This window comes from Grus americana, chromosome 13 (assembly GCF_028858705.1).
Source record: "Grus americana isolate bGruAme1 chromosome 13, bGruAme1.mat, whole genome shotgun sequence".
NCBI classification, from domain to species: domain Eukaryota; kingdom Metazoa; phylum Chordata; class Aves; order Gruiformes; family Gruidae; genus Grus; species Grus americana.
In genome coordinates, this window is record NC_072864.1 from 20,742,128 (window position 1) to 20,757,688 (window position 15,561).

Genomic DNA, 15,561 nt, shown 5'->3' on the forward strand with positions numbered 1-15,561 from the left:
CTGCGTTGAAAGAGAATTCTCTCTGCTTCCCCACACGCAGACTCCAGATAACAGCACTATCTGATGTGCACAAAACCAGAATTCAATATTCTTATTAACAGAAACATTGTCCCCAGACTGCTTTACTGAAATCTGCTATCACTAATTAAGAACAAGGCATCATTTTGCCGACTACTTTCTTTGCAGAAAACCTTCCTAAGTGGTACAATTCAATTATCTGTCAGCAGAGAAATCAACTGGAAATGTTCTAAAGGCTCTGCAGAAGAGCGACCGAGAAGAGCTGCTTTAACTGAGCAAATATTTGTCTCTAGTCTAGCTAGGACGTTTTCAATATATTTTTGATACATGACTGAATATACTGCATTTACAGAGATTTAAACAAACTAAAAACAAATCCTGAGGTTTCTTTTACTAGAATTTGGCACTATATAACGTGTTTGAGACTGTATAGGCAAGCACTTTGTGCATCCTGCAGTCCAATCACATCAATCAGGGGCAACCTATAGGGCATGGGTGATAGACTCCAACTTTCCTTCATACAGAAAATACTCTGTATTACAAATGGATAATGCTAAAGCACACCTGAGACCCATCCCAACCTGTTAAAAGGCCTTCTTCTAAGGGCCACAGCAAGGAACAGATACGTATACCTCAATCGCACACCACCGTGAGACATTCCAATGGAGTCAGATGGTGCAACGTGGAGATATAACATACACTAGACTGCCAAAACTGGTTTGGCACTTCCGGCTGCAACATCTTCCTATAGGTAAAAATCTGAAGCATAATACGCATTAAGCTAAGCTGGATTCACCAGTGCTTCAACTTACCTCCTTCCTTCCCCTCACTCACTATTAACAGGCTCAGTTCTGTGGTGAGAAAGAAAATCAGTCATTTTAGGTGCACGGTCTTATGACTTACCTGTGTGGGGAAAGGTACCTGGATACGCCCTTCTAGGATGTTGTCCGTGGTGATCTCCACGGAACGAGTTAGCTGCAGATCCTGTAGAACTAAATGATAAGGGACCTGAGGGAACATCTCCTGAATCTGATGGGCCTGGAAAAAACAAGGTTTACACAGTATCAGCAGTAAGTAAAAGTTAGCTGGCAAGTATCTCAACAGAAAGAGGCGGGGGAAAAAAAAAAAAGAACAGCTCAAAGATGCTGTTTATGATACGATAACCCACACGCAGAAAGAAAAACGAGAGAAAGAAAACCCATGCTGGTATTAGCCTACAGAGCAATATTTTGACTCCACTGAAGCCAACAAGAAAACTGTAACTCCTATGGAGGCACCACATCATCCTGAAAATTTAGGTTCCTGAAGAGTGCTTCTAGATGCTTCCTGACCCTCTTTTTATGACAGCCTTTTTAATGAAGATCCATACAGAATTCACATGACTGACCGAAAGTTAGATCAACACTTAAAAAAAAAAAAAAATCATTTTCCTTTGTCCCAGACAGGTTCCAAAATGGTACTGGTAAGGACAAGTGGAATAAGTTTTAATAACCTACTCTCTCTGGCCACCCTGCCTACAAACCAGTTTAATAGGGTCTGAAAGCTCACATAAATTAAACTGAATTGTCAGGGAACTGTTATTATTGAATTTCAAGTTACTTAAATAATTATTACATTAAAGAGATAAAAGTAAGAGGGCAGACAAATAATATGCTTTTAGAGTCTAACAGCTAGACTTCATTAAATATTAAAACCTATATTTTAACTGGTGCTGAAAGTTGCGGGGCAGGGGCAGGAATGAGAACAACAGCAAGAAAAGGAGGGTGGAAGGAGTTCTGAGAGCAAAGCAAAAACTACGCACCAGCTGACAGTGAGTTCAAACACAAACAACTATAGCAAACTTAACTCTCCATTGTACTAACTTGTGACCAAACCAACCGATCCAGCATTTCGGCCTCATGCCTTTCCCTGGAAATACTTCCCTAGGCTTTTTATTCAGTAACACAAAGGAGAATTTCACTTATTTTCTATTACAAATGCGTAACACTTCAACAGTTTTGTTAACCTGGGCCTTCCCATTAAAGTAGGCACTTGAATATAAGTTGCTACTCTACTTTTAATAGTACACAATGCTAAGAAATCATTACTCATCCTTGACAAAAGCCCATTTGTGTCACTGTGTCCACTGAAAGAAAAATTAAACTGACCTTAGATGGAGAGTTCCTGCATATTTAACTAGTAAATCATCTGCCAACACCTTCCTGCTCCCTGCCTCAAACCCCCTAAAAATTGTGGCCTTGTCCTGCTGAGGCTTAAACAGTAGTGAAGGCTATGGGAGAGATCTCACACTGAGAAAATGTCATCACTTTCATGAGATACCTCACTGAACATTTATTAACATGCTATAGCACACACTAGCTTTAAGAACTCAAAGGAAACGGCACTTCTCAAAGGAAGAAGCAGCCATATCCTTCTCTTCTTGTGCTACATTAGTTTATGTATGACGTCAACAAACCTCAACCCTCTTATCTATCACCATCCTGAATCGGCAAGGGTTGACTGTGCTACCGAGTGCCCCATCTCACACTGACAAGACACTCAAACAGAAACCGCTATCTTGGAGCTTAGTGCTATTAAAAATGAATACTAAAGAAATCAAAAGCTACAGAATGGGTTTGATCAGTTACCACTTGACCAACAGCTAAATTCTCCGGTTACAGACTCACACCCTTTGCGACTGCAAGTTGTGAGTGAAGATAAGTACTGGAAAAAGCCAAAGAAGTTGCACTAGGCAAGCTGAGAGAATGTCTGCCTATCTACACCGAAAGTACAGGTACATTTTCTCCCTCATTCATCTACCTCCAGCCCTGTTCTTTTACGTTTGCACATTTGAACCAACATATAGCCCTAACTTCACTCAAATAAAGCTTCTCTCGCTCAAAAAAATAGCTTTCATGTAGCACCTAAACACTGTTTTGACTTCCTTCCCCCTTATGTTCTCCATCTACAAGCCCCTCTTTCCCCCCACAACACAAATAGGAAGGCTGAGGTGCAAACTATTAAAGCAGTCTTACCATAGCATTAAGCTGGGAGTTGCTGGCTTGTGCGATACCGAGGATGTTTGTAGTATGCATCACTTCTACCGAAAAACTGGGCAGCCAGCTGGCAATTCGAGAGCCTAAGAATAAGAAAGTCAAGCAAGAATATGAGGTTCTCAGCAGGCAAAGTACTCCTACGTGTATTTAACATAAGTTTTCGTATTTCCACCAGGTACATATGGGGAGTTCTGCAGTGCAACTCATCCCTAAGGTCTCCCAAACACGGAGGTGGCTGGAGTAAATCAGTAACTGCCGATACTCTCTTTAAACATACTGTCGTAGTGGCTTAACAATCTGAGGGCCAGAAAAGGATCAAGAAAAAAAATAATCCTTGTTTTGTTGTTTTAATGTTCTCATTAAAGGGAAAATTAAAATAATCTAGAGCCAAATTCACTCCTGGAATACATGAATAACTCCAGTAACTTTACTAAAACCAGGCCAGTTTCTAAACAGGCTGAATCTGGTCCCAAAATGGGTCAGCTACAAGTGGCTGGCATCACTGAGAAAACCTGGGAAACTGTGGAAGACGAGCACACACCAATACCAAAACTATATAAAAAAATCTGGAAGATAAGCAACAGGAATTGTCTCTTTCAGAACAAGTTTGTCTGCACTTATCACGGTCTGAAATCACATCTGCTTTGCGAGTACTTATAACACACCACTGAAAAAAAAACCCCATCGAAACATGTAAAACTGTTCCAGTTACACGATTCCTTCTAAGAAAAAGCTTCTGCAGACTCCTGCACCTAATCAAGCATTCCAAGTGTTTTGCAAATTGAGTGGCAAATGGACTTTTGACAACCTCACTTTAGCTAGGGATAGGGGAAAGATCAACTTTCAGACTGTACCACATAGGGGTTTTTTTTCCTCTTTGTCACTGATTAACCAGCCACCTGGTAACGAAAGGACACACAAATGTCCCGTTCTGTTGGTCAACACGACACGCGATGGATAAATGCCAGCATTAAAACTGCTAACCACAACAAAGCAAGGAAAAGGGAGCACTTGTACAAAACCTTTCAAAAAGTCTCTGTAGCTCTGGACAACCTCAGAGACACTTACCTATGCTCTTGCAAAAGAACTCTTAGAAACATACGTGTTTGACAAACGCAAGCAGAGGCAGAGTTTAAATTTCAGTTGAAACACGGGCAGAATTCCCTGCTACAGAAGGCTGTTCCCTTCGTATATTTGGGCAAGAGCATCAGATGTCAAATCTGCTTAGCTCACCGTCAAAGTGGAAGAAGTGATTGTGCTGGTTCAAGCGTGGTCTGCCTTCTGCCACTGCCACGGGGACCAGGTTCTCATCCAGATTTTCCCTTTGGTGATCCTCCCTCACGTGATGGCTGTCAGTGATATTAAGGGACATTCTGCAGGTGGGGCAAGATGTGTCTTGTTCCAGCCAGGACCGCAGGCACGAGCTGGCAGGAAAACAGGGATATTACGGTGAGCTTGCAACGTTCTTCCAAGACATCGGTATCACAAGTACATCAAGCAGCTGTAGCATATTCTGTACAGAACATCAACAAATGCACATGGACTGCTTGGAGATAATTTGTGAGGTATGCTTGACGAGCTCCTGATGACTCTGGAATAGGGTTCTTATTTCTTTCAGCTGAAAATACTCAAGTGTTCACTGTTTATAAATAACCACACAGATTTATCACAAACTTAAAACACCCTCCGAGTTTGTTGTCCATTTAGCTCAGAACAAGCAAGTTTTGCCTGGAAGGGGAAACAAAGTGTTTCTTTTCTCCCACCATCCCCAAGTGAAAAAGGACAAAAACCAACTGGACAAGTATTTAAAATATACTGACGTGCTTTCGTAGCAGTTCTGCCAGTGTGATGTGGCAATGGCACCTCCCAAGTTTTTCCAATATCTTTTCAAAGATGTCAATAACCAAATCACCACCAAAGCGAGTACCGCTCTGGGAACTCTCCAAACAGATTTATTAATACTAACCGGTGCTGTGCCATTACAATGTTTACTTAACTCTGAACATTTACTGTCTTGCAGAAAGTGAGATGTCTTTGAAATGCAGGTTTGAACACTCAGAGCTGTGTCTACTTTTTGATTCAGACTGATCTGACCTGGCTGCAGTATTCGTTGGCATGTTAAACCTAATTTTCAGTATGGAAGAACTGAATTTCACAGAATTGAACACATTCCAGTATTATACACTTGAAGAGTGGGTTGTTTACAAGCAGAAGCTCTCAAAACACTCTAGAAAGGTAGAGACACACAAAAAGGTCAAATAAAGGCACAGATCAGACGTTTGGGCTGACAGAACAAGGAAAAAGCCCTAACTGCAGGACTAGAGCAAAGTCAAGCATACAAGCACTCTGCACGATTCCTGGAGCTGTAGCGTATAGACATATTGCCAAAGTGTTTTCCATCGTATTTAAACAGAGGGATATGCAGTGTTCAGAAATTACAATGACGGGTTTCCCAGAAACAATCAAAGCACTACAATAAAAATCTACCATCTCCTACCACCTCGGTCATCGGCACAGCACGTTAGCACTGCCGATGACGTCCAACTTCGTCTCCATTACTACAGCAAAACCACCCTGCACACAGTGAACTCGAACCTCTGCTACAGCTGTACTCAAAAGGTCGCTTGTGAAACACCTGGAGCAACACAAGCTACAACCATGCTGCTGCTGCTTCTCAACAGCTCAGGCGTGGAAGGGACACAAACTCCTTTCAGTTTGCATCAGCAAAATCACCAGGCTTTTATGAGGAGAGAATTCATTCTTGGGTTGGAAATAGAGTTACTCATTACATCCGGTTTTATATGCAAGCGTTAAGTCATTTACTGTAACATGTTCCCTCCCTAAATGCACCAAGGAGGTAAGTGTAACTTAGCTTCAGAAAAAAAAATACAAAAGGATCCTTTTAGATACAGAGAAAACAACTTTCTGAAGAGAAGACCCTGGGCTTCTCAAGTGCTCTGTAAGTGATTAAATATTCATATGATTCAGTAGCATTGGAAGAGGAGTTTCTGCTATGGAGGCACATTATCTCATTAGAGACTTCTTGGAACACAGATAAATATTTATGGCAAGGCTTGTCATAAATGACAACAAATTAGCACACAGATTATAACCTCTGGTTTGACAGTTACCAGAAAAGTCAAAAGCTATTTGCAGAAAGGGATTTGCTCATATAACAGGGACAATTTAACTGACCATGCATGTTAATCACATGGCACTTCAGAAACTCCCGATTCAATCCCTGTATCTCCTTTCACTTTTAAGCACAAGCATGAAAATGTAAGGACTGCTACAAAAGATCTAAGAAAAGGCGTGTCTAGCTCAGCACACTGCCTCTGTGAGCATCTGCTACTACTCGCTACTGAGCTGAGTGTAAGAAACAGTATATAGAGAGATCTTTTGGCCTCCCAGTTCCAACCACCAGCTGCTTTGGGACCTCTCCAGCTGATTTGGTTAACCTCTTTTACAGCCCTGATGGGCTCATCCTCCCATGAAATCATATAATCAGATCTGGCCTCCAGAACCGTCCTGGAGGACTCATCACCATGCAAGGATGCACTATATAAAAACATTCCCTGTTTTCTCTTTAAAGCTGGTATCTGAAAGGTACTTAAGGATCTAACTCCAAATTTTTCTTCCTCACCTGAAAATGAACACACCCTGATGGAAGAGGTGATGCACAGGATAAAGTAAGGGGGAAAAGAGCGTGTTTTACCAAGCGGTTACACAGCAAGGCAGGGTACGGACTTGCAATTGAGATACCCTAACTCCACACTACCTACCCATAAGTTGACAAGACGCATACTCTTAGTTCGGGGGGGAAAAAAGAATGCACGAGGTGAAACAACTCAAACGTCAAAACGACCGAAGTGAACGGGACTTGTACTTTGCTATTAGAAGCAGACCAAGACGACCCAGGCAGTAAGCATTCACAGCTTTGCTCACAGCGCGTCATTTGTCATCCTGCGGTAACTTTCAGACGTGCCCATACATCCCTTCCTCTCTACAGCCAGGCGCACCCTCTCCAGCCCCAGAAACGTACTTGTGAAAGAGATGGCCGCAAGGGAGTTTACGTGCGGACTGCATGGAGTCCCAGCAAATGGCACAGTCGTCATTGTTGACTGCTAGCTCCTCTGGTGTTGCGACTGCAAACCTACAAAGACGAAAAAGGAAGAGACAGATGTAATGACGACATCAGCTCAGCACAGCCTCCTCTCTACAGGATCTCGCACTGAGAAAACGTTATCCTCTACATTAACTTTTCCTTGGGAGACATATGCAACAAGTTTGCTATTTTTTTCCATAACTCAAACTCACACTGCAAAGGAAGACACACACACACCCTTCCTGTGCCTTCTTCCAGGCACACTTTTTGCACATCTCTGCATACATGCAAAAAGCTTTGACTTAGTATCTTCCAAGAAGTACGATCATTAGGTTGAGAACCTCAAGTTATAATCTGTATAGATTTGGCTTATGTCATTTTTCTAAATGAGTTTTAATAGCTGTACCCATTAAGGTACCCTTCTTGGGATCGCAAGCATTTATGGTCTGACTAATTTTGGCCTCAGATTTTGCCAACCCCCATTTGTCTTTGATTTTTTTTTTTTTTTCTTTCTTTCTTTAAACTACAGCACCACGTAAGCAGCTGCTCCATAGTACCCAAACACTGACAATATAGAGATGAGTGGTATAACAACATTTCACAGTACTGCTGGTGTGGAATATACCTAAAAACCAACTACATAAATGCAGGGAGCTCGCTGCCATTGGCAGCTTCAGGAAGAAGCTAGAATGTGCTTCTTCCAGAAAAATCAGAATGACAAAAACACAGCAAGTCGCTCAGACAAGAAGTCTGGGACACTTGCAACTCAAACAGCTTTGTGAGCAGCTTAAAGGGGTTTAGGATGAACTTAATTATGCAGCTCTTAACCTGATATTACAGTCATTAAATGACTTTTCACAAAGAAAACCTCGGGAATTTCTAGACAAGTCAGTCTTCTCCATCTGGACTACAGCAGAGCTACTCAAACCCACTGAAATCCACAACGAAAATGGTACAGCAACACACAGAAAGACTAAAACTCCCTGTTGCTCTTAAAATTATTAAGTACGTAGCTGAGTTATGAAAACAAGGGATCGAAGATGCAGTAGTATCCGGCACAATACTAGGTTTTAGCAAGCCTCTCGATTTCTCTATGTTGCCTCAGCACAGGGGGATGGACTAAAGTAATCCCAAGGCGCTCTCAGCTCGACTACAAGGACAGAGTCTGTTTAGACTTGGGTTCAGGTTTAATATAAACATACTTAAAGCCAAGCAGGTTTTAATTAGTATTTTGATTTCATTTCAGGCAGTAACTGATTAGGAGGGCCTAATGAAATTAAGAACATTTATTCATATCACAGCCAAAGCCAGTATCTGACAACTGAAACAGGCAGAGCTTCTGTCACCCCACCAGGGCAGCATACAAGAGAAGAAATATCGGAGAGGGGAGTTCACTTGTTGCCAGTAACGTGCTACCAGTAACACTACTATTATAAAAGTCATTCCTACGTATCTGTTAAAACCAGACAGGGTGTCCCTAGTAACAAATAAAATGGGTAAAAACATACTCTAAGTGTAAAGACTTAAGAGTCGGATTTGCAAGATTGCATCTCTCCCGCTTACACCATGCCATCGTGCATCAAAGGAACGTAAAAGAATCCAAATTCCTTCATCAGGATCCTCTCTCCAAGATCCACATCAAGATCCCAGAGCAAATAAGAGGCTCACCTAGCTTCCATGTTTCCAACCACACGCAGGTAGTTCTTGTGCCGCCGAATTCTTCGTTGAACCTCATGAAACAGGTAGCGCAGCTGCATAAAAATCACCAGGCTTGCCATTGACAGCCAGATATTGCCAAAGAGCTTTGGAAAAAAACAGAGCGGTGATTAGAAACAAACACCATGGGAAACAAGAGGCCGCCACAAGAAACTGCATCAGGTCTTAAGAGAAATCAAGAAACCAGCACTGAAGAACTCTTCTTTTGTTGACACCATTCAGACTAAGCACACGTGTTCACAGGTATTACTACTTGTTACATCTTCTGTCACAACTTAAGCAGCACAGCATTTACAATAAGGACAAACTGTATTCAGTCCTGTTCAGCTTAATGTCCCCTGCTGCCACTGAAAAGAATTCAGTCTGGTATTACTCAATAACAAAGCTAGTTAAACACCTATTAAAAAGCTTATTACACAGTAGTTAATAGTCCATAACAAAGTTATTTGCAAGGACTCCAATTACACAGGAGGAAAGAATGCCGGAACCCCCAACACCACATTTTTCTTTTTATTTAAATAACCCCTCTGTAATATTTGGTTCTTAGAATAAGCAAAGAAAAAAAAATATCTAAAATATGTATACCCAGTACCCTTTAAGGCCAGTCTATTTGCTCAACATTACGTCCAGTATTTCATACCAGCATATGAATATGATGCATCAAGTCCAGTGAAAGCAAGGTTAGCTCCATGACAAAATCTGTGTAGTAGACGTAAGTGCCTTTGCCCTCCCACGTTCCTTCATGGTTGAGATCCCAGAGATGAATTACATACCTGCAAAAGCAGGGAAATTAATGTTATTCTGTCTTTTTTTGTTAAACAGTATCTCTAGCATTCAAACTATGTTATCCTTTTTTCAAACAACTCTGGACATAGATTCTCTGCCCCTCCTAAGCCCAGTGCCCACACTCTGTGCTTTCCTGAGGGACTTTTTTTTAATGTTACTGATTTCAAACAACAACATTTTAAAAAGGCAAAAAGCAATCAATGCTTAGCCCACACTGGCATTACAAATACCACCAGCTGACGGAGAAGATGTAGCATTTGCTAAAAACTCCTGCACATACCAAAAGCCAAGCTTGGGATTATAGTTAACTCCAGACCCACGTTTTTCAGCACGTGAGGCGTTTCTCAGGTGAGGCATTACAGCTGGGTGACAGACCTGAAATGCCAATGGTGACCCAGGCAAAGAGGTTCTGCGCTACACATCATGTCCTACATATGCATACACATGTGCATTCCAGGTACACATGTACGCTGCTTTTTCAAAGAAAAAGTTCTAGGGATTACGATCTTAAAAGAAACCCAGTAGGATAACATGAAGTAGCATATATCAACCCTCATACAGCAGCACCAATCCATTTTAATCCATCCTCGTGCTATTAGTACCCACTAAAGCTATCCGTGCATTGCAGAATTCATGCTTAAAGACAGTACGGGCTAAAGTTAACCCCATCTCCAAATACACATTTGCAATTCAACAAGGTAATTACGTACACCTCTTAAATCAACATGCTATACGCACTACCTTCTTGAACAACCGTCCTGCAAAACATGAGGTACTCACCGTAAAATCACATGAGCGGTTCTGACTGTCACAAGCAGAGACTGTGGAAGAGGGGAAAAGAAAAAAAAAAAAGGCTAAGTTAACAAACAACATTCTGGCAGGGATAGCAGTTCAGAGGCAGGAGCTGAAGGGCTAAAAATAAAAAATGCATTTATTGCACCAGTGCCTGTGAACCAGTGGTCGCTATAAACAACTGTGTGCACAAAACACAGGTGACAAACATGAAGCTTATAAACAAATATGGAAGAAATTGTTCTCAAACACACAATGCTCCTGGAGCAGCCACTAGCATCACTGCTGTTAAGTCTCACTTTTTCCCCCACCCCATAGGACATACCTTTTTCAATTCTTATCAGTGAGCGTTGAGACCACAATCCCACCACTACCTCTCCTCATCCCACTGCTCAAGAAAATCTGAAGAACCGAATAGTAGCAGGAATTTGAGGAAGAACCATGGAAGCGCTTTCAAATAATTTCCCCCCTTTGCTGAGATGTTAACAGTGCAAAAGTAACTTCTCTCTTTAATCATACTTACCTCTCTAGGCTAAGCACAGAGAAAAAAAATCGGAGTATATCAGAAAGTATAAGTAGATTAGAAGTGTAAAGACGAGTTACCAGAAAGAACTGTCTCCAGAATACCCAACCACACTGCCACGGGCTCTCACCATCTAAGAAACACGGCCCCATCACCTCTCTCTAATCTGTCAGGCTCACGCTGCCCCGTCCCTTTGTTGTATCCTCCCAGCGAAAGAAAATGGGACAGGATGAACCCCCTTCAGACATTGCCCACACTACTCTGTCCTTAGCAGGAGCCAACTGATGCCAAGATGCAGGGGATTTATAACGAGCAACTGAAACCATTTCTGTAAGACTGCTCTGATGGCATGCCTTCAGCATAAGTATTAAAAACAGCACAGAACTATCAAAACAGCTAACTTCCCAATATAGCAAGAAAACAGTTGGTTTGAATAATTTTTCCATCTGTAAAAAGCATTTAAAATGCTTCTATGCATATTTAACCCTTACTAATATCCAACATATCGGCCAACTGTTTACTAGCTGGCTTTAAAATAAGCATTCCTGTATTTAAAAACCAGTGCAATCTTTTATCCAACTCAGGGCTTCAGGGTAAGACACACACATCATTCAAATAACACCAAAAAAAGTCAAGAAGGTGACAGCAAGTCACCTAGCATGGCGTGCTGTTCTCATCGCAAACATCTTTCATAAAAAAGTTAAATTAGCACACTAGCTGCTCCTGCGAGGCAGGTTATGAGACCCTCTTCTGTCTCCTGTTACTCCGCGTGTGGGTACCAGAAAGAGACTACACCTTGTTCACACGAGGTTTTTGGCTACGGAGAAGCTTTGAGCAGACCACAGAGAAAAAGTAAATGCGTCCAAATTCTAACCGTGCAAGGGGTGAAACAGAACGATTACCTGAGCTGCTGGGTGGATATGCCACTGAGCAGAAATTTGTGTCAAAAACAGTACACGTGGCATAAAGTCTCTTTTAACTTCTTAAAAGTCAGCACTTGGAATCTGTGGAATTTCAATACTTCCCTTTTCATTCACCATTTCGTTGCCAAGACATTATTTATACTGCTTAGTGCTGAGGCAGCAACAGCATCAAAATTAAAACAACGAGCTAACACAAATTTGGTCAAGGCACTGGTCTCTACTTCCTCCACTGTTTCCAGAAATGCATTTCAATGTTCTGCCATGAGAAATACTTCGTAGAAAGTACAATATTACATCACAAGTTACACAATTCCATAATCTGAGGTTCTAAATGTATAGCAGGACATTTTCAGTGCCAACGCCTCAAGAGCTCTTGCTGTTCCACTACACACACACACTTATCCTCCAGGGACTCCGTGATATTGGCAGGTACTACTCACGTAAATTAGCACACGACTTGAAGGCACTCAAACCCTAAAATAGCGGTTATGGCATGAGAAGCTATACAGGAAAATATACAATTATCTGTACGGTACAATTCTAAGATTTGAATATCACTATCATTATACAGCCTTAACTGAGCTATATGAAACAGGATCAGAGGATGGTTGCTATAAGAATGGAGTAATTCTTTCTTACAATAAAAAAAGGTGCTAAGACAGACAGACCGGACATTACTTGCTATACTATAATTCTCAAATACCATATATTAAGGCAAAAAAACCTTAATGTTTACTCAAAAATACAAACTGTTCTTATTCAACCTTCTCTGGGCATTTGCACATTTCACATCCATCCCTTGCAGGAAAGAAAACGCTGACAAACAGCTCAGAACAAGGGGAAGTCGAACTAAAACACGAGAAAAACATCCATATTGCTTTATTGAAAACCGTGAGGCATCAAGCTAAATCAATGTTTGCAGAGTCAGGAGAGAGATGAATAGCTTAATGTAACTTAACGTAATTAAATACACACTAATGGAATACACTTGGCAGTGTCCCTCTCGAACAGCATCACGCAAGCCACTGCCAGGAAAACATTTTAGTCTCCAAGATGTAATGTTTTTTGCTGAGAGCTTGAGGACTGCCACGAGGTGTCACTGCTAATACCAGTACAGAAAGAAACCCAAATGTTTTATTCCACTTAAATAACCACTCGTGGTCACCCAACCCATACAGGGCACATTTAAAAGGTTCAGGAAAGGGCGAGATACTAGGATATGAGATATAATCTCATATGAGGAAAGGTTAAAGAGATTATAATTCTTTTGCTTGGAAGAAAAGTCAGAAGGGGAACAGGAGAAAAGTCTATAAAACAACAAATGGTGTGAACAAGAGTAAACAGGGAATGATTTTTTGTGGGTTTTCACCCTAAATGTATTAGGTGATAGCCAGGGACATTATCAGACAGAAGATTCAGAACAACTAAAAGAGCTCTTTTGTGTACACAAAGCCGAGTTAAATATGCCTTTGGATATTGCAGAGGCCAAAGTATAAATGAGTTCAATAAACAATCAGACAACTTTCCAGAGTCCATCTGAGGCTATCAAACCCAACGGGCTTGTGCAACCCTCAGCTCAGGAACATCCTCGAATGCCAGCTGCTGCAAGCCAGGGTAGGAAACCTTTTCCTATACGTTCCCCAGCAACCTCCTCTGCTGTCCACCAGCAACACAGCAGGCTGCACGGACCCACAGCTTGGCTGAGGACCACACGCTTACGCTGACTGCGCCACTCCTTTGTTACTAAGCAGACAGAACAGCTCCCGCTGAAATGAATAGCCGGGCCTCATCCTGCAACCCAAAACACCTAGACCACCACGTGGCGCGGCGCTAACAAGGCAACACTTCGGCACTGCAAGGCTCCCTGATAAACCTACCCCACGCTGGTGCAAGGCTGATACGTCCTTCTGCCAAGCCAAGATAAGAGACGCAACACCAACAAGACCCCACCTATTGGGGCACTGACAGATCCTCAGTGCCCTTCCACTCTGTAATTACAAATCTGGCCTTGCGTATTCTCGTATTTAGGGAAAAGTAATAACTGAACTGTGCTGTGACCAGCATCATATTCTCCTACTATCAGCTGACTGTTTTCTTTCCTCCTCACTAACTCCAAGTATGAATTCAAGATAGGAGAAAAATAAACCTTACGTGCTACTTGTTATCCAAACTAAGGATGTGCTAACATAACGTACTTGCAATTATACTGGTTACCACCTCTTTGTTTAAGATTATCACTTCCTCAGGAGGAGTGCAACAACCCATCATAACCTCAGAAACACACTGATGTTCACTCCACAAACATACTGATGTTTACTCCATGCTACAAATGTTTCAGGAGAGCACAAACAGGAGCTGCTCATCTCAGCTGAGATGCATCTCTGCACAAACGTAAGCCAATCCCATGAGTATGCCTTAAGGAAAGGATGTCAGTCTCATTCCTTTTTGGGAGGAATGAAATAGAGAATACAACCTCAAAGAAACAGGCTGAGGTGCACATCACACTTTCATATACACTCTCTCCCTCTCTCTAGCGGCCATTTCAACTAACCCTTCTCACAATGCTCATGACGCACAACCATTACTTTTTCATAAGCTGCCATTTGACTTCAATATCATCTTACAGATTTATCCTCTCATTCTCTTCTTCAGACAAAGATTTTTTAATCTCTAAAGAAAGAAAGCATGTAGATCTGGCAACTCTAACACAGGGGAAGGCTTGCTTGCGTCTTCAGAGTTTCTTCCTTGTGGGAAGCTAAAAGAAAACCCACCGTGTGCCAAGATACCCCCAAGTGAGGGATGAAAAGCAAAGCAGGAATCACGACATGTATGAAGTCTCACCTCTGCTGCCATGAAGGCCAACGTGTGCATGCCATGGGTGGAGCCAATAATGCCGCAGACGACTGCTAATCCACAGCAGGACAGGAGCATGGCTATGAGCAGGGTCAGGACTCTGATGTGGCTGCTCATGGGTGTGGTAGGAGAAAAGGAAAGCTGCAACACAGATACATAAATACAGAACAAGTTTAAAGGAGTACTTCATCCACCCTGCCTTCCTCACCTCACCAAACAAGTCCTCATTCAAGAAAATCTTCTGCTTTCTAGAATAAAACCAATTTCATGACCTCAACCGTGGAACGTAGTAATAAATGACGCAGAATAAAGCTAAAACCACATGCCATCCCAGTCTCGTTCATCTCGTTGTCATTTACATTCACCAGGCTTTTAAAGCCAGAAGGGATTCTGAAGATTATTTGATCTAATGTTTGGATCATCTGTGCAAGAAAAGCACAGACACTTTCTCACATGGTGATTTCTGCATCAGATCCACAGCATCTGCCTAGGATGAACACAGAATCCTAGAATGGTTTGGGTTGGAAGGGACCTCACAGCCCATCTAGTTCCAACCCCCCTGCCATGGGCAGGGACACTCTCCACAAGACCGGGTTGCCCAAAGCCCCATCCAACCTGGCCTTGTTCTAAAATACGCATTTTAGAAAGACACCCAACCTTAATATACAATCTTTGAGCAATGAAAATAATTGTTCTGCCAATTTTTCACCTTACAGCTGATTTGAATTAGTCCAGCTTTATCTTCCAGCCTCTAGTTCTTCCAATGTCATTTTCTTCTGGAAGAAAGAGAAATTTCCCTAAAAAATTTGA

At 41.9% G+C, this 15,561-nt stretch overlaps 1 protein-coding gene across 3 annotated transcripts in view; it reads right to left on the bottom strand.

Annotated features, from left to right (window-relative positions):
- AMFR (autocrine motility factor receptor) overlaps window positions 1-15,561 on the bottom strand; it is a 29,650-nt gene that overhangs the window by 8,219 nt on the left and 5,870 nt on the right. For 2 of the 3 annotated variants that reach the window (XM_054840652.1, XM_054840654.1), the window contains exons 4-11: window positions 14,740-14,892; window positions 10,441-10,481; window positions 9,515-9,647; window positions 8,827-8,960; window positions 7,096-7,206; window positions 4,287-4,477; window positions 3,033-3,136; window positions 922-1,056 (exon numbers count right to left, since the gene is read on the bottom strand). In XM_054840652.1, coding sequence (XP_054696627.1) covers window positions 922-1,056; window positions 3,033-3,136; window positions 4,287-4,477; window positions 7,096-7,206; window positions 8,827-8,960; window positions 9,515-9,647; window positions 10,441-10,481; window positions 14,740-14,892 — 1,002 coding nt within the window. The remainder of the gene's footprint in view (window positions 1-921; window positions 1,057-3,032; window positions 3,137-4,286; window positions 4,478-7,095; window positions 7,207-8,826; window positions 8,961-9,514; window positions 9,648-10,440; window positions 10,482-14,739; window positions 14,893-15,561) is intronic. The other variant, XM_054840653.1, reaches the window with a different exon arrangement.